The following is a 22829-nucleotide window of genomic DNA, read 5'->3' on the forward strand; positions in this document are numbered from 1 at the left end:
ATGAAATTTAAACAAACAGTATTCCATAGCTCTCCCACCTTTATAATTTCACCTTGGTGTCATGTACATAAAGTCTTTTAGAGGCTGTATACTGTGCTACAGGTTAAAAATCTGTATCAACTGCAGGGCATGGAGTTGTGCATCTGTAGTCCAGTTACTTGGGAGGCTGAGGCAGAATTGCTTGAGCCCAGGAGTTTGAGGCCATATTAGGCAACATAGCAAGATCCCATCTCAAAAACAAATCACAGCAAAACAAACAAAAAACCCCAGGAAATCTATAGGAACATGTTAAAAACATATCAGCTGCTCCAGTAGGCTCAGATAATCATTAAAGCACAGGATACAATATAAACTAATGAAATCTGATTTCCTTACCTCAAATGATCCAGTAGTTCTTCAGTTCTATTTGTTTGTTTTTGCATAAAATCTATCTGAGCAAGGGTTTGCTCTTTCTGTACCTGCAGTTCTAAGAGCTTTCTGCAAATAAAACCAGGTATTCATAGAAAGATAAGGTCTTTGCGAAAGAATTAAAAATATTAATAAAAAGGTTCATTATAAGAAGTTATTTGCTAGATGGTCCCAGTGAGGTAATAATATTTTGTTTTGATAATCATTAATTTAGAATTAGGCTAATTTAGGAAAGATGTAAATCATTATCTCTCAAATTAGGACTCAATGGGGTTTCATGTTCTTTAAAATAATTATTGGACATTACTTTTTAATTTTTGATGAAGCATGAAGTACTTAAGGATGCCCACCTTAAAAGAGATATGTCTTAGGTTTGTGACCTACATTTGATTTTGTTCAGTTTGTTAGACCTAAATAGGATTTATGTTTTATTAATTATTTTGTTGCTATTTAATTTCAAATACTACCACTCGTCAAATTAATGTTGTTATAACTAATATATACTAATTTAAAAAAATTAATGTTGTTGACTGGAATTTTATTGGTTTTGTCATGATTTATACTTAATTTCTTTTAGTCCTATAGTTGAACTAATTCATGACCTAAGATGCCTCATTTTATACTTCTACTTATCGAAGTACAACAAAAAATAGTTTAATGCCTGGTTTAATTTTTAAAAAAGGATCCTGACAGTATTCAAGCTTGAGCAATATCACCTTGGGGTAGAAGCCCTGAGTCAGGGTTACTCAAGACTTATGTGCCTAAACTTGTCTCTAAAGGGAGGAAGCCCTTAACTTTGTGGAGTTCAGCATTACGTTTTCTAACACTCGGACTGCAAGCTGACCTTTGAAGCTCTTCCTCTTCAGCTTTTAGTTCTTCTAGATCTAGGAAAAGAAAACAAAACATAAAAAAACACATTAGAATGTTGTCACAAAAACCATCTGTCAAAAAAAAAAAAACCCAAAAACAAAACCAAAAAATAATAATAATAATAATAATAAAAAAAATCTGTCTTGGGCAGGGGATGTAGCTCAGTGGCACAGTGCCTGCCTGCCAGGCAAGCACGAGGCCCTGAGTTTGATTCCTGGTACCCCCCCACCCCAAATCTGTCTTACTGAAAATTCCAACTTAATTTCACCTAAATATATAAACAAAGTCAAAGCAGATGGCTGCAGTTACCTCTCTCTGCAGCTCTCATTTCAGAATGCCATTCTTCCATACAATTGTCTTTCTCTTCATCCTCCAAATTCTTAATTTCTAAAATAGACAGCATGAATTAGAATAATTCAGTTAAAAATAATTTACTGGGCCAGGGATTTAGCTCAGTGGTTTCACCACCTGCTGTGCAGGCACAAGGGCCCAAGTTCGATCCCTGGTACCAAAAAAAAATAATAATAATTTACTAAGAAGCCAGACATAGTGGCACACACCTGTACCACCAGCACTTGGGAGGCTGAGGCAGGAGGATCACCACAAGTTCAAGGCCAGCTTGGGCTATATAGTAAATTCAAGGCCAATCTGAACTACATAGCAACTACCCTGCTATGTAGTTACTCAAAAAAAAAAAAAAAATTAAATATCACAGATAAAATTAATAAATGTGCCCCAAATGAAGTGTTGGGAATATTTCACACTCACTCACCATTCCTTGCCAATAAGGCACTAAACTATGATTATACAAACATTTCTGGTGGCAGATTAGTGAACTTTAAACTACATAGCAGTGATCTCAACTAGCATCTTCTTAGGGGCCACTTTGAGACAGAATCTATTTATATATAATACATTTATACAATATATAATATATAATTATATATCAATTGATACAATTTAGACAACATATATTATATATTATTATATTTATATATAATTTATATATCATATACATATAAAATTTATAGATATGAAATAGTTATTGTTAGACAACCCTCATGGTCTAAGTAGGAACAGATACACATTTAAAAATATATGAACACGGGTCAGGGATATAGCTCAGTGGTTCTGCCACCTGCCTCCCAAGCGCAAGGTCCCGAGTTCGATCCCCGGTACCAAAAAAAATTAAGATTTTTAAATTATGTTCATATATATATATTTTTTTTCCCCTTTGGTACCAGGGATTGAACTCAGGTCCTTGCGTTTGAGCAGCAGGTGGTGAAACCACTGACCTAAATCCCTGGCCCCTTCATTTGTTTTTGAAACCTGGAAGTCATTAAAAGTCTCCTCTCTATTCATATCCAAACCAAGTTTATACAAGTTTATATTTTTTTCTCAAAAATCTTTTTTCTTCACCATTACTAGCACCTTTTTTTTTTTTTTGGTACTGGGGATCAAACTCAGATAACCTCTTAATATAAGCTTCTTTTTTTTTTTATAACTAGGCCAGTCCAGTAACTACTTATATTGGTTGAATTTACTCTTATTTTTTGGTAATGGAGATCAAACTCAGGACCTTGCACTTGCCAGGCAGGCGGCAGAACCACTGAGCTATATCTCTGGCCCTGGTTGAATTTACTCTTTATCTACTAAAATCCAATCTCTATACCATAGCCAGTGCTTAACATCCTTTAAAGGCTGTTATTGTTCTTAGAAAAATTCAAAACTCTTTAAGAGGCCCTCCTAGGCCTGGCTGCTAGTGATACATCCAGCTTTATTATGTGATCATCTTCCCTTTTGTTCTATTTGAGCTATATTCGCCTCAATTTCAAAGCCTTGTAGTTTTTGTATTGTCTTCCATGTAAGGGTTTCTGCATGTGTTATTTGGAATAGTTTGTTTTCTCCTTCCTTTTTATTTTGTTAAATTCTATTTATCCTTCAGATCTTGGCTTAAATGATACTTCTTTAGAGGGAAGGCTACCCTGACCTCGATCAGATTTTTGTTACAGGACTCCACATGACCTTGTAATTTCTTCCATAAAATTTACCATGAAATTGTTTAATGTTTATATTTTTTTTGAGGACTGGAAACTCCATAAGGGCACAAATAATGTTTGTTCTGTTTTACCAGTGTGTCCTTTGCTCTGAGTACTGTATACAACACACAGTAGGTACTTGGTAAGTCTGTTCAGTGAATAGTGAAGGAATAAGAAAAAAACAGGGAGCGTTCAGTGCTACCTAAAGAGGGAAGTATGGTGTTTTTTGTAGTTGTTGTTTTGTTTTTGTCTGTCTATCTGTCTGTCTGTCTGTATTTATTTAGTGAGTGAGTGAGTGAATTTTCTGAGGCAAGGTTTCACTATGCAGCTTATGCTAAACTCAAATTCTCTATGTACCCCAGGCTGGCCTTGAACTCATGATAATCCTACCTCAGCCTTCCAAGTGCTATGATTATAGGTATGCACCACCACATCCAGCCCTGTTTTGTTTTTAAGGCAGGGCTTCACTGTGTAGTCCAGCATGGCTTTGAACTCACTATACAGCCCAGGCTGGCCTCAGACTCAGCCTCTTGGGTGCTGGGATTATAAGTATGTGATATCACAGCCTGGTATTTTGAATGATGGGAGAGGTAAATATATAAAAATGAAAAGGGAGGGACAGAGATGTGGCTCAGAGGCACTGCACCTCCCTGGCAAGCGGAAGGTCCTGAGTTTGAGCCCTGGTACTGAAAAAATAAACAAATAAATTTAAAAAATGAAAATGGAGAGGGGTTAAATGTACGAGAAAAGGGGAAATCAGTATTCTAAGATTCCAGAAAAGAAAAGAGAAGAAGAAAAGAATTAAAGTTTAGACAGAAAGGGCCGGGATGTAGCTCAGCAGCATACCGCCTGCCTGGCAAGTGTGAGGTCCTGAGTTTGATCCCTGGTACCAAAAAAAAGACCCCAAACAAAGTTTAGATGGAAAGACTGGCCTTAGGAAAAGAAAAGAAAGATTAAAAAAATGACTATAAATAGATAAAAATTTGGTTTCATTGGTTGTAGGAAGTTTAGAAGTTCCAGTCTCAGGGGTTCTATTTTTTTTAAATGTAAAGTAGAAAATAAGGTAATAAAGAGATGGGATAATCTAAGACTATGGAATTTATGTACTCACTGTCAATTCAATGTAGAATATACATAAGAACTTATTCTATACAAAGCATATTAGTAAGGACTTTGAAGGATATGGAGAAAATAAGAGCTAATTTTTGCCTCTGTGGAGCTTATACTGCAATTTAATTAGGAAGACAAAGTGGACAAAATAACTATAATACAAGTCATTGTGGCAGAACTATATGAAGTACTAACAAAATAATCATAGAAAGTCAAGTGATAAAGACTACTTTCCTTGTTGAAAACAGCAGAAAACATTAGCAAAAACAGATGATCAGGAGCGCTGGTGATGTAACTCAACAACACACTGCCTACCTAGCATGTGCAAGCTTCAGGTTTCCATCCTCCTGGAATATCCACAAAACAACAATAAATACAAAATGCCAGAACTACAAATGGCAATATTTGGGTGAAATTTAGGACGTGTAAGGGAGTAGCAGCAAAAAATATAAGAAAGATGTGAATATGACTGGAAAGAATAACTGTCAAAATTAGGGTTTTGGACTTTATTTTGTAATAAGTAGATGTAGAGGATTTTGAGGAGACTAATATAATGAAAACTATCCCTAAGTATTAATCTGGCAGCAACGTGCAGGTTGAGAAAAGGAAAAAAAATACAAGAGATGCTGAAGAAACAGACATGACAGGACTTAAGAGAGAATCAAAGAAAATGACAGTATTTATTTGGTCTTTTACAATACAAAAGAATTGGGATGTCATAAATAAAGATAAATTCTATTCTATTCATTAGAGTTTAAGGTGCTTAGAATATTTTTGTATAGAAGTTCAGCAAGAAACTAGAAATATAAGTCTGGAACTTAGGAGAAAAAAGTAAAAGATGTGCTCAACCAAAATGTTTACAAGCTAAGGGGCACAATCTGTGTCTTATACATCCTTATTTGTTTTTCCTGATGATATGCCCAGTATCTACTAAGCAGTAGGTACTCAACAAATGCTTCATTAATTTAACTAAATTTGGGTATTAGTTACATAAACATAATTATTAAGACATATGAAAGCATTAGAAGAGATAATATAAAAATAACAAATGATAAAATTTAAATCCAGCACAAGGGATTAGTTAGAGAAAGAGAGGCCAATAGAGGGGATAAAGAATGGCCAAGAGAAAAGAGCAGGATTAGGGTAGTATAATCTCATAGAGGTTAGGGGATAAAAGTTTCAGGAAAAAATGAACACTCAGCAATGTCAAATGCATTGTAAAACAGGTCAAGATGGGTAAGAACTGAGAGAAACCAAATTTGATAGTTATGTGGAATTTTGTCATCTAAGAAAGCAGTTTCAGGAAAGCAAAACTAACAAGGATTTATGAGAGGGCAAACTGAAAGGATAGACAATTTCAAATGGAGATAAATTCATCTTTTAAAAAACACAAGATTACTGTCTAGGTCATGAAGAATTTTCAAAAGGCTCTCATAATACTGGATGCCTCTTGTTGATTGTTATGGATGAACATAGTAAAAGACTTTTAATTTGCTTTAATTTATGGTCTCAAATTGTTAATATGAGCCTTCAGAATAGTAATAGCAACAACTCTACTGTAGGGAAACATTTAGATAAAATTAAGTATTATTTTAAGAAGGTATTTATCATTTTTTTTGTGGTGCTGGACATCAAACACAGCATCCCCAGATGCTAGGAAAATATTTAATACTTTACCTATTTCCACCTCAGTGAGACAGTTATCAGTCTTCTTAAGTATATTGTTCATCTCATCTATCCTTATATGAAGTCTCTCCCTTTCATTCTAAACACAAAATATTATAGACCGTCAGAGCAAGCTACCAAAAAAAATTAAATGGTTAAAATTGCTGACATAACTGCATGTCTTAATCATGAAACTAGACTAGGCAAATCTCACAATGAAGGTCAAAACTTGAAATATGTTCTTTTTTTTGGGTACCTGGGATCGAACTCGGGTCCTTGCGCTTGCGAGGCAGGCGGTGGAACCACTGAGCTAAATCCCTGGCCCAAAATCTGTTCTTAAAAATAAGTAAATCTTTAAATCTTTAAAATGTTTGAGTACTTTTCAGTTTTGTTTTGGTTGAGTTCTACTATATTTGAATATTATAGGGTTTTTTTCCCTTCCATTGTTTTTCTTTGAATAATTTTAATTTTTGTAATGTGCTATTGATAATAAAGTTATACATTTAAAAAAAGTAAATCTAATTTAAAAAGCAGATAAATCACAAACTAATTCTGTAGTATTCTTTAGCATTTCTATACGTATTCCATGGAAAACAGAATATTAATGTTACTTAAAATTTGTATTTCTCTAAAAGAAGATACTGCATGCAATATCTTTCACACTTATTTTTCAATAGAAAGGGAAAATTCGGGCTGGGGATTTAGCTCAGTGGTTTCACCACCTGCTGTGAAACCACAAGGACCCAAGTTTGATCCCTGGTACCAAAAAAAAAAAGAATACAAAGAAATGGAAAATTATTTTAAATAGACCCCGCTTAAAAGGATGATCATTTTGAGAAATTCTACTTAAATAAATTCACATATATACATGGGCAGGCAGGTAATCCTATAGTCTTTTTTATTCTTTCAGTACTGGGCATTGAGCCCAGGGCCTTTGCACTGAGCTACATCTCCACACTGCCAGCCTTCCACTTCCTTTTTTTGAGACAGTATCTCAGTCTCAGTTGCTCGGCAGGGGTTGAACTTGTTATCTTCCTGCCTCAGCCTTCCAAAGTGCTGGGATCACAGAGGTTCACCACCATGCCCAACTAAATCTATAGTCTTTAGCAACAGAACAGGAAATCCTGTGTCTCATTTCAATTTATATATATAATGGATGATAATGTTTAAAATGAGATAAAAACACATAATAGCACTATATTCTAGCTTACTCAAGATGCAAAGATTTTTTTTTTTGGTACCAGGGATCAAACTTGGGACCTGGCACTAGAGAGGCAGGCAGTGGAACCGCTGAGCTAAATCCCCGGCTCCATGATACAAAGATTTTGACTACATAAACTTTTTAAGAACAACTGTTAAATTTTTACCTAAGTTTCACTCACATGTCTCCTAATATTCTTCATATTTCACAACCACAGTAAAATAATTTTAATAGCACTTTCTGTGTTGCTAATTGTCTCAAATTACCTGAGCTGACTGCACCAGCTTGCTGTACAGAGCCACTTTTCCTTGGTGAGTGAAGACTTTAGTCATCTTGGTAAAACGTGACTTTATTTTGTTAAGGTGAATTCCAAAGGCCTTTAGCTGTAAGGAGAATTAAAGAGTACACTGCACTAAAACAAACCAATCAGAAGCGTAAATGGTGTGAGAAGGACAGTTCAGCTGCCACACGGCCAGGCTTTGTCCATTAGACTCTGATGCCTAAAGCAGGACATTTCTCATTAGCAAATTTAATTCTATATAATAGTTTTAAGGACAAAACCAAAGCTTTCAGGGCTTCTCCCCAATCCATAGTACTGAGGATTAAACCTAGGGGCACATTACATTACTAGAGAGCTATGTCCACAGCCCTTTTTATTTCTTGAGACAAAGTCTGGCTAAGTTACTAAACTCCCCAGCTTGGACTCCAACTTGTGATTCTCCTGCCTCGGCCAAGAGTGCTGGGATTATAGGCATGTGCCACCAAACTCAGTTGAAAATAAATACTTTTAATATATTAGGGAACATATAAATTAGGTTGCTCATTATTAAATTAATTAAAGTAAATTCTTCTCATTTAAATCTAAGTGAAGGAGCTGGGCGTGGTGGTGCATGCCTTTAATCCCAGCGCTAGGGAGGCCGAGGGAGGAGGATCACCATTAGTTTGAGGCCTGCCTGGGCTACATAGTGAATTCAAGGCTAGCCTGTGCTACAAAGTGAGACCCTGTCACCAAAAAAAAAAAAAAAATGAACAAAAAAACCCCACCAAAAAACTCCTAAGTGAAAGGCAAACAAGGTGGAAACCTCAAATATATTTCATATATTTATCATCACAGGTTTGAAAAGATTATATAGTAACAATTGTGATTAATTAAGAATGTGGTAGTGTACTACATCTAAGAAATAAGTTAAAGAACTAATCACTGCTTATCAAGTAAGTTACTTATTTCAAAATAAATACTGTTTAAAATATCTGTATTGATTCCCACTCAGAAAATGAAACAAAAGTACCTCTTCATCAGAGCAGTGTCTCATATTTTCCCACAGGTTTCTGTTTACATCAGTCAACAGTTTATCTTGGTTCAATGCAGACACTTTTAATCTAAAATACAGAAAAGTTCATTAGCACAGGGTTCAAAAGTCAGCTAGAATGAAATAGTTTAGATCTATAGCCATATTTAATTTATTTCCTCCTACTTAGTTTTCTTCTTTTTGTGGTACTGGGAATGGAACCCAGAACCTTGTGCATGCTAGATAAGTACCTCCCAGGGTTTTTCTAAATTAAAAAAAGGGGTATTCACTCAAGAAAAGTGGCCAGTATGATTATTCAACACTTGAAAAATAGTTTAATAATGTGATAAATTAGAAGGCCAGGGATGTAGCTCAGTGGCACCGTGCCTGCCTTGCAAGCACAAGGTCCTGAGTTCAATCCCCGGTACCAAAAAAACCCAAAAAACTACCTAAGTTAAACAAACTTCTCTCAAATATAATTCTCATCTCAATATATGTTCTAATGTGAAAACTTGCTGCTTGTATCTTTAAGGCCTGTCAATGTAGAATTGGTATTAATCTGTAATATTTTAAGTAAACATTCCCAACTTATTTCAGTCATACCTTACTTTAGTTTTTTATTGTGTTTTTTGTGACACTGGGGATTAAACCCAGAGTTTTTGCACTGAGTTACATCCCCAGCCCATTTTATTATTTTTATTTTGAGAAAGGATCTCACTATATCACTAAGTTGCACAAACTGGTCTTGAACTTATAATCCTCCTGCCTCATCCACCCATAATACTGAGATTACAGACTTGCTCAACCGTATGTGGCTCATATTATATCTTACTTTTATAGAATAATATTTACTGAAATAGCAAAGCTATAACAATCTCAATATATATTAGTCTTGTTAACAAGTGGAGGAAATAAATTTCTATCAAAGTTATAGGGTATCATTTGAGTAAGAATCCAAACAGCAGAGCACATATGAACATACTGCTCGCTGAGTGCAAAATTCCATTTTTTTTTTTTTTCCACTGGGGGCTGAATTCAGGGCCTTCACACAGAGCTGACAGGGTATCACTAAATCACTAGGTTGCCCAGGCTGGGCTCAAAATTGCCTCAGCCTCCAACACTGCTAGGGTTATAGGTGTATGCCCAGCTTCCATTTCAGTCTTTAAACACAATAAAATTCATCACTTATTTAGTAATGAACTCTAGTACTACTTAGTACAATCCCTGGCACATAAGAAATGCTCAGTAAATATCTGTTGAATAAACAAAGCAGAATTGGGCAAATTTGAAGTAGTATAATTTAACAGTATCATAAATTTCTTTTACCACTACTTTTTGTTTGTTTGTACGTTTACTCAATATGTAGCTCAGGCTGGCTTAAAACTCATGATCCTTCCCTCTCAGCCTCCAAAGTGCTGGAATTACAGGTGTGTGCCACCACATGTGGGTTTAAAACTACATAATTCTGGGCCGGGGATTTAGCTCAGTGGTTCTGCCGCCTGCCTCACAAGTGTAAGGACTGGAGTTCGATCCCTGGTACCAAAAAATAAAACAAAACCAAAAACCTACATAAGCATTACTTTGAATTGTACATTCTAATCTACCTGAGGAAATCTAGGTATACCTAATTTGTAAACCAGCAAAGCACTGAGCTATCTTATGAATACGACTGTGTTCTTTTTAGATAAATAAATTAAGGCTAAATGTGATAAAATTAAAAGTTCTACAGCAATCTTGACTTTAGGTACCACATACAAATTTCCAAAGGACACTAGTATCATTTTTTGAAGATATTCTTTTACAAGCAATTTATGATATCATATTCTAAATGTTTGTTTTTATTGAGGAGTTACTTTTTGTAGGAATGGTAAAATATCTTATATACAATATTTTCACTGTTTCTTTCCACCTATCAAGTAGGTATTATTATTATTATTATTATTATTTGTACTAGGGATCAAACTCAGGACCTTGCGCTTGCAAGGCAGGCGCAGCACCACTGAGCTAAATTCCCGGCTCCCAAGTAGGTATTATTATCCTCACTTTGTGGATATTGAAGTAAAGGTTGAATGACTTACCCAATGTTACACAGCTAGTGTTGTTTATCTAATACAAAGCCAAAGCTTTTCCACCCAAACTCTTTTCAATGCCAAGTTATGCCATCAACTTTTTCCCTGGAAAGTGCTATTCTTTTTTTTTTTGGTACCAGTGATCAACAAGGGACCTTGCGCTTGTGAGGAAGGCGGCAGAACCACTTAGCTAAATCCCCGGCCCTGGACAGTGCTATTCTAATTGAAACTTTACCACACAGACTATTTTCTTATAAAAAACAACAAAACAAACAAGAAAATGCAGAAAAATTAAATTTTTCTTACTCTTCAATCTTTTGGTGAAGAACCTCACAATCTTCTCTATAAATCTGTATCTTGGGTCCATAAATATATTGTCTCAATATTAGGTCTTCTGGAGTAGGTGATGTGTTTATAGTAAACTGAAATCAATCAATCAATCAATCAGTATCTAAGAACTGGCATCTTGAGGACAAAACCATGAAGAATGAATTCAAGTTTCTGAGTGCTTAACTTTTTTCAGTATTGGGGATTGAACCTAGGATTTTGCACTGAACTATATCTCCATCTCCAGTCCTTTTTTATTTTTCACTTTGAGACAGAGTCTTCTAAGTCATTAAATTCCACAGGCTGGGCTGGAGCTTGGAATCTTCTTGTCTCAGCTTCCTAGAGTGCTGGGAATAGGCATATACCACCAAGTTTAGCTGAGACTGCCTATTCTTAAAAGTTATACAAACAGAGCTGGGGAGGTTTATCTCAATGGTAGGGTGCTTAGCTAGCATGTATGAGAACCTAAGGTTCAATTTCCTATCCTATAAAGAAAAAAATTATGCAAAGAAAAACTTGCAGATCAAAGATCTAAACATTAAAATAGAAACAGCTAATCTGCTGGAAGATAAAATAGGTAAAATTCTTGAAGGCATAAGCATAAGTAAGGACTTTCTCAATAGAAAATCAATGCACAAGAAGTAAAATCAAGAATCAAAAAATGGGAATATACAAATTAAAAAGCTTTTGCATAGCAAAGGAAACAAGCAACAGAGTGAAGAGACAGCCTACAGAATAAGAACAAAATTTTGCAACCTGTACATTGGACAGAGAACTAATATCTAGAATATGTAAAGAACTAAAAAAAAAAAATTACTCTCCACAAAGTAAAAGACCCAATCAAAAAATGAGCAACTGCAAAGAATACACATCTAAGAAGAAGTACAAATGGCTAATAAATACATGAAAAACTGTTCAGCATCTCTGATCATAAGAGGAATGCAAATTTAAACAATACTGAGATTCTATCTTACTCCATAAAGAATAGCAATCAAGAAATCTGTTAATAACAAATGCTGGCAAGGCTGCAGGGAAAAGAAACTCTTCTACATTGTTGGTGGGGATGTAGCCTGGTACAATCACTATGAAAATCAGCGTGGGGATTCATCAAAAATTAAAAACAGAAATTCCATTCGACCCAGCTATTCCCTTTCTAGGTATCTTAGCAAAAGAGCTAAAGACATCACATTACAACGATAAATACCAATGTTTACAGCAACACAGCTCATAACAGCCAAATCATGGAAGTAGCCTATATGATTATTTAACATTAGCATTTTATAGAATATAAACTCGATTCAAGAGCCGAGGAAGAGACAGTGTTTTCAGCAAACGGCACTAGAACACCTGGTATCTGTATATAAAAAATTAACCTCAGTTCTTTTTTTCCATACATGAAAATAACTTGAAGGGATCTATGAACCTAAATAAGAAAGCCTAAAAGTATAAAACCTTAAGAAGAAATTATAAGGGAAAATATTTATGAATTCAGGGTAGGCAAGAACTACCTAGGATACAAAAGACATGATGTATAAAAGAAAAAAATTGATAAATGAGATTCCATCAAAATTTAGAACTTTAAATGACATCATTAAACTGAAAAGTAGTCCTTAAACAGACCATATTTACAATGCATATAACCTATGACCAGAATATATAAAGAATTCTTAGAGCTCATTAATAGACAACCCAATTAAAATGTAGACATAAGATGCTAAATAGCCAGTATGGCACAAGGAATGGTGTGCAACTCTAATCAGAAAAATACTAATCAGTACAATAATAAGATTGAATTATACACTCATTAGGGAGATGAAGTTAAAAGTTTTAAAAGCCTTGTCATGACTTTTTCTTTTTGTTGGATTCTTCCCTTTTGCGTTTAATTTGTCACGCCCAATGGATTCATTCTGCTGGGTTTCCTGGGGTTGTGATCCTCATTGTCTTTTCCTAGGGTATTGTCTAAAATTTTTTGGAGTGCCAGTTTGGTATTCATGAAGTTCCTGAGGTGCTCTTTATCATCAAAGCATCTTATTTCGCCATCAATTTTTTTTTTTTTTTTGGTACCGGGGATCAAACTTGGATCCTTGCACTTGCGAGGCAGGCAGCGGAACCACTGAGCTAAATCCCCCGCCCACCATCAATTTTGAAAGATAGTTTTGCAGGGTACATCAATCTGGGTTGGAGGCTGTTTTCCTTTAGGGCTTGAAATACATCACTCCAAGCTCTTCTTGCCTTGAGGGTTTGCATTGAGAAGTCTGCTGTGATTCTGATGGGCTTTCATTTGTATGGGATTTGTTTCTTTTCTCTCACTGCTTGTAGAATTTTGTTCTTCTGTTGGATTTCTGGAATCCTATTATATGCCTATGTGTAGATTTTTTTTGATTAAGGCTAGCTGGAATCCTCTATGCCTCACTTATCTGTATGTCAAGTTCTTTCCCCTGTCCTTGGGAAGTTTTCTGCCATCACTTCTGTGAACAGTTTTTTGATGTCATCTACACTCTCTCCTGTTTCTTCATTGACTCCCGTCAGTCTTATGTTATTCTTTTTTGTATCGTCTAGCAGTTGCTGGATTGATTTCTCGTGTTCCCTTACAATTTTAAAGCAATTTTTCTTTTCCTCTTCACTGATTGCAATCTTATCTTCTATATGTGAAATTCTGTCCTCACATTGGTTCATTCTGCTGCGCAGACTTTCCATGGAGTTTTTAATCTCTTGAAAATCTGTTTGCATCTGTTTTATGGATTCCATTTGTTTCCTATGTTGGGATTCCATCATGTTCCTCAGATCCTCTATTTTTTTATCTGTGTCCTCTCTAGATTAATCATGTCTTGCACCATGAGCACAATTTTTGCTGTTAACTGAGTAATTATTTCTGATTTCATTTTTCCCAGATCCTCTTTTGTTGCCAGTTCAGAGAGTCCAGATGGTTGAGTATCAGATTGTTCCATCTCGTTTCCCTTTGAGGTTGCTGTAGGTGATCTGGAACTCCGTTTTTGAGGCTTGTTTATGTATTTTCTCAATTCCACGGGGAGGAGGGTGCTTCTGGCGCCCACGTGGCTCACCTTCTCTGCCCTAGGAGCTTGGGATGGCAGCGGGGGAGCTTCCTTCCAGGTTCTGGGACCGGCTCAGCTTCTCTGCCCTAGGAGCTTGGGATGGCGGTGGTAGCTTCCTTCCAGGTGCGGGACCAGCTGAGCTTCTCTGCCCTAGGAGCCTGGGATGGAGGTGGGGAGCTTCCTTCCGGGTGCTGGGCCCAGCTGAGCTTCTCTTGGGTGTATGATCTTCTTGATGACCCTCTGTATTGTTTGCCAGTTATCTTATTGAGGATTTTTGCATCCATGTTCATTAGGGAGATGGGCCTGTAGTTCTCTTTTTTGATTGGGTCTTTCTCTGCTTTTGGAATTAAAGTAACATTTGCTTCCAGGAATGAATTTGTAAGTATTACTTCCCTTTCAATTTCACTGAAAAGTTTAAAGAGTATGGCAATAGTTCTCTAAATGTCTTGCAGAATTCAGCAGTGAAGCCATCAGGACCCGGGCTTTTCTTTGTTGGTAAATTTTTAATTTTGTTTTCAATTTCACTGATTGTAATTGGGGTGTTTAGAATTTTTATATCTTCTTTGTTCAATTTTGGTAATTCATATGTATCTAGGAATCTGTCCATTTCTTCTGTGTTTTCCATTTTATTAGAGTACAGGTTTTTGAAGTAGGTATTGATGATCCTCTGGATTTCTGCTGGATCTGTTGTGACTTCACCTTTTTTGTTCCTAACTGCATGGATTTGAGCCTTTTCTTTCCTTTTTTTTTTTTGACACAGTTGGCTAAGGGTTTATTGATTTTATTCTTTCAAAAATCCAACTCTGAGATTTGTTGATTTTTTTGTATCATTCTTAGTCTCCATTGCATTGATTTCTGATCTTTATAATTGACTTTATAATTGACTCTGATCTTTATAATTTCCTCCCTTGTATGAGCTTTGGGTTTGTCTTGCTCTTCTTTTTCTAGGAACTTAAGGTTCAACATGAGGTTGTTTATTTGAGCTCGCTCTGTTTTCCTAGTATGGGCATTCACTGCTATGAATTTCTCTTGTGGAACTGCTTTCATTGTGTCCCATAGATTCCTGTATGTTGTATTGGCATTATCATTTAACTGTAGAAACTGTCTAATTTCTTCTTTAATTTCCTCTGTGACCCATTGGTTGTTTAGGACAGTGTTATTCTATTTCCATGTGTTTGTGAAGGTCTTGCAGCAGTTTCTTATGCTATTGATCTCCAGTTTAATTCCACTATGGTCTGATAATATACAGGAGATAACTTCAATTGCTGTGCATTTAATTAAACATGTTCTACGAGCTAGCATGTGGTCTATTTTGGAGAATGACCCGTGTACAGCCAAAAAGTATGTATATTCTGATTTTGTGGGGTGGAATACTCTGTATACATCTATTAAGTCTATTTGTTCAAAAGCTTGGTTCCATTCTAGTATTTCGTTGATTTTTTTTTAGATGATCTGTCTATTTGTGACAGTGGGGTATTGAGCTCCCCCCAATACAACTGTATTAGTGCTTATTTGTTTTTTCACGTCCATTAATATTTGTTTTGTATAGTTGGGGGCATTAGTATTTGGTGTATATATATTTATGATTGTCATCTCTTCCTCTTGGATTGTTCCCTTTACAAAGATATAGTGACCTTCTTTGTCTCTCTTAATTAGTTTTGGTTTGAAATCTACTTTGTCTGCAAATAAAATAGCTACTCCTGCTTTTTTCTAGGCTCCTGTAGAGTGGAGAACTGTTTTCCATCTTTTTATTTTCAGTCTATGAATTTCTTTTTGAGCTAGGTGTTTTCTTGTATATAGCATATTGTTGGATTTTGCTTCTTAATCCATTTGCCAATCTATTTCTTTTGATTGGTGAATTGAGGCCATTAACATTGATGGTTATAACTGATGTGTATTGACTTATCCATATCATGTTATTTTCCTGATGTTGGCTTTTCTTTATTTTTCACCCTCTCCCTTTAATTTCTTTCCTTGCGTGGTGGATATATTCCGTTGGGCCTTATGGAGTTGTGATCTTCATTGTCTTTTTCTAGGATAGTGTTTAGAATTGTTTGCAGTGCTGGTTTGGTATTTATGAAGTTTCTCAGGTGTTCTTTGTCATGGAATACCTTATTTCCCCATCAATTCTGAAAGATAGTTTTGCAGGATACATCAGTCTAGGTTGGAGGTTGTTTTCTTTTAGGGCTTGAAATACCTCACTCCAGGCTCTCCTTGACTTGAGGGTTTGGGTTGAAAAGTCTGCTGTAATTCTAATGGGCTTTCCTTTGTATGTGATTTGTTTCTTTTCTCTAACTGCTTGTAGGATTTTGTTCTTCTTTTGGGTTTCCGGGATCTTGGTTATTATAGGTCTAGGTGTAGACTTTTTTTTGGTACCGGGGATCGAACTCAGGTCCTTGCCCTTGTACAGCAGGCAGCGAAACCACTGAGCTAAATCTCCGGCCCTGTAGACTTTTTTTACATGGCTAGTTGGAGTCCTATATGCCTCATTTATCTGTATGTCAAATTCTTTTGCTCTGTTTGGGAAATTTTCTGTCATTAACTCTGTGAACTTTTTTTTATGTCATTTGTACTTTCTCCTGCTTTCTCGTGTATTGCTATCAGTCTTATATTATTCTTGAGTCATCTAGGAGCTGCTGGATTGATTTCTCACGGTCCCTTACTATTTTTAAGAGATCTCTCTTTTCATGCACTGACAGCAATTCTGTCTTCTATATCTGAAATACTGTTTTCACATTGGTTCATTCTGCAGCGAATGCTTTCAATAGTTTTTAATCTCCTGGATATCTGTTTGAATCTGTTTCATGGATTCCATTTCTTTCCTATGCTGGGCATTCATGGTTTCCATCATGGTCTTGAGCTCATCTATTTTTTTTATCTGTTTCTGTTCTAGAGTCTCTAATTATGTCTTTCATTCTGTTCACCATCTCTGTAGTTATCTGAGAAATTAATTCTGTTTTGAATTTTTCTAGAGCCTCATTCATGTTTTGTCACTTCCTGTGCTATCAGTTCAAGGTGTCCAGGTGGTTGATTATCAGATTTTTCCACGTCATTTCCCCCAGAATTTGCCTATGGCGAGCTGGAAGTCTGGGTTTGCACCTTGCTTAGGTGTTGTCTCACTTCTATTTTTGTTGTTGGTACTGTTTCTGGTTTAATTCCTGGGTTGATACTTCAATATTGCTTATTGTAAGTATCTTTGTTGCTTGTATTTAGAACCCTTACAGAATGATTGCTTCTCAGAGATGTCTTCCAGATATAGTTGGTCTTTAGGTTTTGAGTCTCTAATGACTCTTAGGCAATCTCGTTTTCAGTATATCAGGAAGGACAAATGATTAGATAAATCACAACACCTTAGCCCAAGTGATACAATCAGCAGTGACAATAGCATCAAGCACAGCTTAGAAAATGACAATTTGTGGTAGATATTAATCTATCAGCCGCAGGGGTGGGGGTGGTGTGGTGTGTGTGTGTGTGTGTGCATGCTATCTCCTTAGCGCTGGAGGGAGCTCTGCTCCTCTGCACTCAGGGGCGGTGCTATGGCAGCTGGAGTGGCTTACCTCCTCTGCATTTCTTATTAAAGGGAAATTTTCTATAGGAAAATGCAGGGGACCATAATATCGATTATGCTCAAAGTAGGCTATGAAGAGTTAACCTCACAACTGGCTTGTTTATAGAAGTAGTCTGGCTGAAGCCTATGTGCTGAGGTCAGAGTAACTCACACCCGAATTCCATTCCCACAACTAAAACCTTCTGACTAGAAGGACAATGTTCTAATTAAAACCATATATTTTGTCTATTCTGTTCCTAATTCGAGAATGCTTTTTTGTCTTGTCCTTTATGAACCTTGTTTACATTAATTTTCATAAAAAACACATGTAGCCCTTGCATGTAGCTTGCCTTTACCCCAACTGATTACTAATAAAAATCAGTGGCTTGGGCTGGCCAGCGCCTTTGTCCTTTGCATCAGCATTGGTTGTTCTGGCACCCCACTTTCTCTCTCTTAGTTCTCTTAGTCTATTTTCTCAGGCCTGCGTCGTATACTGGGCAGAATACTGGAACCTAATTGCAGGATTCTCCAGGAGGAAAATTACTTCCTTTCCCTTTTTTTTTTTTTTTTTTTTAATAGATGGTTGCTTCAATCCAGTTTAGTATAAGAGTACAGCCAGGCGTGGTGGCACATGCTGGTAATCCTAGCAGTTGGGAGGCTGAGGCAGGAGATCACAGTGAGTTCAAGGCCAGCCTGAACTACATAGTGAGACTGTCTCAAATAAACAAAAAAAAAAAAAAAGAAGAAGAAGAGTACAATATATTTTAATTCAGGTAACTATTTGCCAAGAAATTGCACTTACTTTGGCTGGGAGACTACTTTCCCGGGGTTTCTGTATCAAGATGTGAACCTGAAGAAGTATAAAGAACTCTCTTACTGTTATTCTCCCATCCTTGAGTTTCTGAGAAAAGAAAAAAAAAGTTTGCATGGACATCAGAGGGGAGCTCACTTTTCTCTAACAACCTTATTTGTTTCTAAGGAACTTAAACTACTTTGCATATATTTCTGCAAATATTCAGTTATAAGCAAACTATACATGAGTAGATTGTATTTAAGATTATTTCTTAAGGTTATTCAATGATAACAGTTCACAAAAGCCAAAGCACATTTCTTCTTCATTTCTACTTACAATAGTCTGGGTATTGTCCCCTCAAAAATTCATGCTGAAACTTAATCCTCGAAGTCTTTGGGGGGTAAGTAGGATTAGATGAGGTCATGAGGTGGGCTCCCTCAGATTACAGTCTTCTGAAGAGAGAGACCCAGGTGAGCAAGCTTGCTCTATCTTACCACTGCAGACTCGCCCTCAGCGAGGAGGCCCCACCAGAAGCTGAGCTGATGCCAGTGCCATGCTGAGGGACTTCTCAGCCTCCAGAACCACCACCTGAATAAACCTCAATATTTTTTTTATAAACTTCTACTTTCTATAAATTACTTAGTCTGCAGTATTTGATTACAGCAACAGAAAGTGGACTAAACTTTTACTTCATATAATTGTTGATTCCTTAACAAAGAAAATAATCTGTATGTTTGAAATATTTCATAATTTAAAAAAAATTTTGCCATGTGTGGTGGTGAATCTCTGAAATCCCAGCACTCAGGAGGCTGAGGTAGATGAGTTCGAGGCCAGCTTGGGGTACATTGTGAGTTTAAGGCCAATCTGAGCTACATGGCAAGACCCTGAAAAATTTTTTTCATGTGTGGTACTGGAGACTGGAACCAAGCCTTGGAGCTATATTGCCAGCCTTTTAAATTTTTATTTTATTTTATTTTTTGAGACAGGTCTCGGTGTGTAGTTCAGGCTAGCCTCAAATTTGCACCAATCCTCCTGCCTCAGCCTCCTGACTGCCGGGATTACAGGTATGTGCCACCATACTTAGCATTACTTTTATTTTGAGACAGACTAAAGTCACTAAATTGTCCAGGCTGGGCTCAAACTTGTAATCTTTCTGATTCAGCCTCCCAAAGTGCTGGAATTACTAGCATTCACCACCATGCCCACTTTTTAAAAAAAATATTTTTAAAAAACAAGAAAATTAGTCCATTAGAAATAAAAAGCACTTTTTTCTTTTTTTTGGTACCAGGGATCAAACTCAGGACCTTGTGCTTCTGAGGCAGGCATGGTGCCACTGAACTAAATTCCCGTCCTAAAAAGTACTTTAAACATACCTCCCTCAAGCTCTCTTCACAAATAGTGTGTCCAAGAAACTGGGATTCCATTTGACTATTCCGGTACACTAGAAATAAAGCAAATTAATGTGATAATTAAGTCAAAATTAAATTGTAAATATAATTTTTGTTATCTTTCAGATTTATGCATTGTTCACAATCTAGAATCTACCTACTGGATGGTTCTAGGAAGAAAATCATTAAGTATGGCAAAATATATCACAATTTTAAGGCTCCATTCAGATTCTGAAGTAACTATATTCCTTTATACTATATCACTTCTCAATTTATTAAATAAGAATTAAAATAAATTATTTTTTTACTTATTAACTTTTTTTTTTTTTTTTGGTACCGGGGATCGAACTTGGGTCCTTGTGCTTGTGCAGCAGGCAGCAAAACCACTGAGCTAAATCCCCGGCCCTACTTATTAACTCTTTATAACCTTGAAAAGGTTTAAACTATGTTCAAGTATTTCCTAACCTGAAACATTTATTATTTATTAGTCAACAATGCAGATTAACCAAAAAAAAAAAAATGTAGACAATAGCTGTTATTCAGCCTTCATGAAGATCTTACTGCTAAAGTCCAGAGAGGTCCCATCAGCCTTGACTGAATCCAGAGAGCTGCTGGAACTAGACGGAGTCCTGCTCAGTCTTTTTATCAAGACACTGTTAGCATTTTTATCTATATTCCCTTCAGTATGGTGATCAAAAATCTGAAATTATGAATTAAGAAAAATCATCAGAATAGTTATGATATAGTATAAACAACTAAAATGTTTGTTGAACACTAACATAATACTTCAAACATAAAATTTATCTATAACTCTCATGAAATACCTTCATAAAAAATTAGAGTATCACAACTTTGGTTTTTAATTAGAGTTAAAAGTAATATTATTGAAGATACATAATTTTAGCCAGGCATGGCAGGGCGTACCATTGTCATCTCAGCACTTGGAAGGCTGAGGCAAGAGGACTGCCTTGAGTTCAAGGCCAGCCTGGGCTACATAGTGAGTTCAGAGCCAGCCTAGACTACATAGTGAGACTCTATCTCAAAACACCAAAACATACATACATAAAAATATATAATTTTATCCATTAATGTGTACAAGCAAACTGTTCCTTAGCTATATCTAAGTTATAGCCAGGTTCTATACTCAATGAAATGTTGACTTACCCAATTATTCAACTACTAGCCACCAACAACTGGGCTACTTCATCACAGAAAACCAGACTACAATGTTGAGTATACATGGTGGCCCTGCCTAGTGTACAGAAATGAAACTTATTTCTGGGCTTTTGTACTTGCCACCCCAGCTGACCAGGACTCCTGGGGCTAAAATCAAATAATGATGTAGCCTTGCTTTTTACCATTTTAATCATTTGACTTTACAGCTTTAAATATTATCTTCGGAGCCGGATAGTGTGGTGCACACCTGTAATCTCAGCACTCAGGAGGCTGAGGCAGGAGGATCTTTATGAGTTAGCAGCCAGCCTGGGCTACATAGTGAGTGCAAGGCCAGACTGAACTACCCAGAGCAACCCTCTCAAAAAATAAAATTTTTTTTAAAAAATCATCTTTATCTAACTACTTATTTACTTTTTTGTGGTGCTGGGGATTGAACCCATTATCTCATCTATGCCAGCCAAGTGCTCTACCGGTGAACTACATTCTTAGCCCTTTACATATTTTTTTTTTTCCCCTTTACATATTTTTTGAATATATTTTTTCTAAAAGCTAGAATGCAAGCTCCATGAAAAACTTTTTTGTTAGTACAGTCCCACTCATGCAATCCCAGCATCTAAAACAGTGCCTAGGATATGAGATACTCAATAAATATTTATTGGACAAGAAATACCAATGTTCATAAAATCTAATCAGTTGTACTAGTTTTTTTTTGGAACCGGAGATTGAACTTTCGAGGCAGGTGGTGGAACCACTGAGCTAAATCCCTGGCTCTACAGGTACCACTTTTTAAAAGCTTCATGACTACTTCCTCATGATCTCATCTATTTTTGTTTGGGTTTTTTTTTTTTTTTTGCAGGGGAGGGTTGATTCCTCTTGAGACAGAGTCTCACTATGGTGGCCTTCATAATTCTCCAGCCTTAGCCTCCCAATTGCTGGGTTTATAGGTGTGGGCTACCATGCTTGATGACCTCATCTCAAGCCAGCACTGAAATCATTCTGTTTATTTATGTGGTTCTGTAAAGAATTTAAACTTTGTATGTATTCCACAAATCTTTATTTCCCCACCCATAAAAAACCTTGGTTTGTGACAGGTTTTATTCTCTGCAAAGTTATCCAAACCAATGTCTCTCAACTTAAAAAACAAAAATTAAAAGAAATCTGTCCTCTTTCAATAATACAAAATCTTACTTCACTTTGAGATGCTGAGCTTGACCTAGGCATTCTCCCATACACTAGCAAATGAACTCTCAGTTTCTAAGTATCTTCATTAGCCAAGAAAACTTGGGCAAGCTTTACTTTTTGGGGATTGAACCCATGGCCTTCACACTCAACTACATCCCCCAGCCCTTTTTATCTGGACGCAGTGTCTCACTAAGTTGTTCAGGCTGGCCTAGAACAGCGATGACCTTTTAGAGCTTTCAATGATACAAACAGCCAGCTGCAGCACACGTTCCACAGGTTTGCCACCACTGGCCTAGAACTTGTAATCCTCCTGCCTCAGCCTCCCAAGTGCTAGTATTACAGGTGTGTACCACCACTCAGCTAAACTTTTCTTTTGTGTAATTTACATAATAGAAAAACTTTCTAATGCTTGCTTTGGTAGCACATATACTAAAATTGGAACAATACAGAGATTAGGACGGCCCTTACACAAAGATGTAAATTCGTAAAGCATTCCATATTAGGAAAAAAAAGCTTTAAATTCTCCAAATATTTCTAACACTGAAGATTACTTTTCAAACTACATATACCCCAAGAGATTGTCATATGCAAAGCAATACTGACAACTCACCAGAGGTGACAGAAGTTGAGAATTACACAATTTCAACATTTTTTGTTTTCTTTGCAGTATTAGGGATTGAACCCAAGGCCTTTGCACTGAGTGTCATCATCT

At 36.3% G+C, this 22829-nt stretch overlaps 1 protein-coding gene and 1 pseudogene across 1 annotated transcript in view; one reads left to right on the forward strand and one right to left on the reverse strand.

Moving 5' to 3' along the window:
- Knl1 (kinetochore scaffold 1) overlaps positions 1-22829 on the reverse strand; it is a 69949-nt gene that overhangs the window by 9580 nt on the left and 37540 nt on the right. Inside the window, exons 12-21 of the mRNA XM_021241894.2 lie at positions 20321-20459; positions 19745-19812; positions 18381-18479; positions 10958-11073; positions 8583-8673; positions 7560-7676; positions 6105-6192; positions 1588-1665; positions 1253-1292; positions 376-477 (exon numbers count right to left, since the gene is read on the reverse strand). Coding sequence (XP_021097553.2) covers positions 376-477; positions 1253-1292; positions 1588-1665; positions 6105-6192; positions 7560-7676; positions 8583-8673; positions 10958-11073; positions 18381-18479; positions 19745-19812; positions 20321-20459 — 938 coding nt within the window. The remainder of the gene's footprint in view (positions 1-375; positions 478-1252; positions 1293-1587; positions 1666-6104; positions 6193-7559; positions 7677-8582; positions 8674-10957; positions 11074-18380; positions 18480-19744; positions 19813-20320; positions 20460-22829) is intronic.
- Positions 22523-22621, forward strand: LOC147829011 (U6 spliceosomal RNA; annotated as a pseudogene).

Source organism: Heterocephalus glaber, unplaced genomic scaffold, assembly GCF_053883595.1.
Source record: "Heterocephalus glaber isolate CG9 unplaced genomic scaffold, H.glaber_assembly_v1.0 deba00000809, whole genome shotgun sequence".
Lineage (NCBI taxonomy): Eukaryota > Metazoa > Chordata > Mammalia > Rodentia > Bathyergidae > Heterocephalus > Heterocephalus glaber.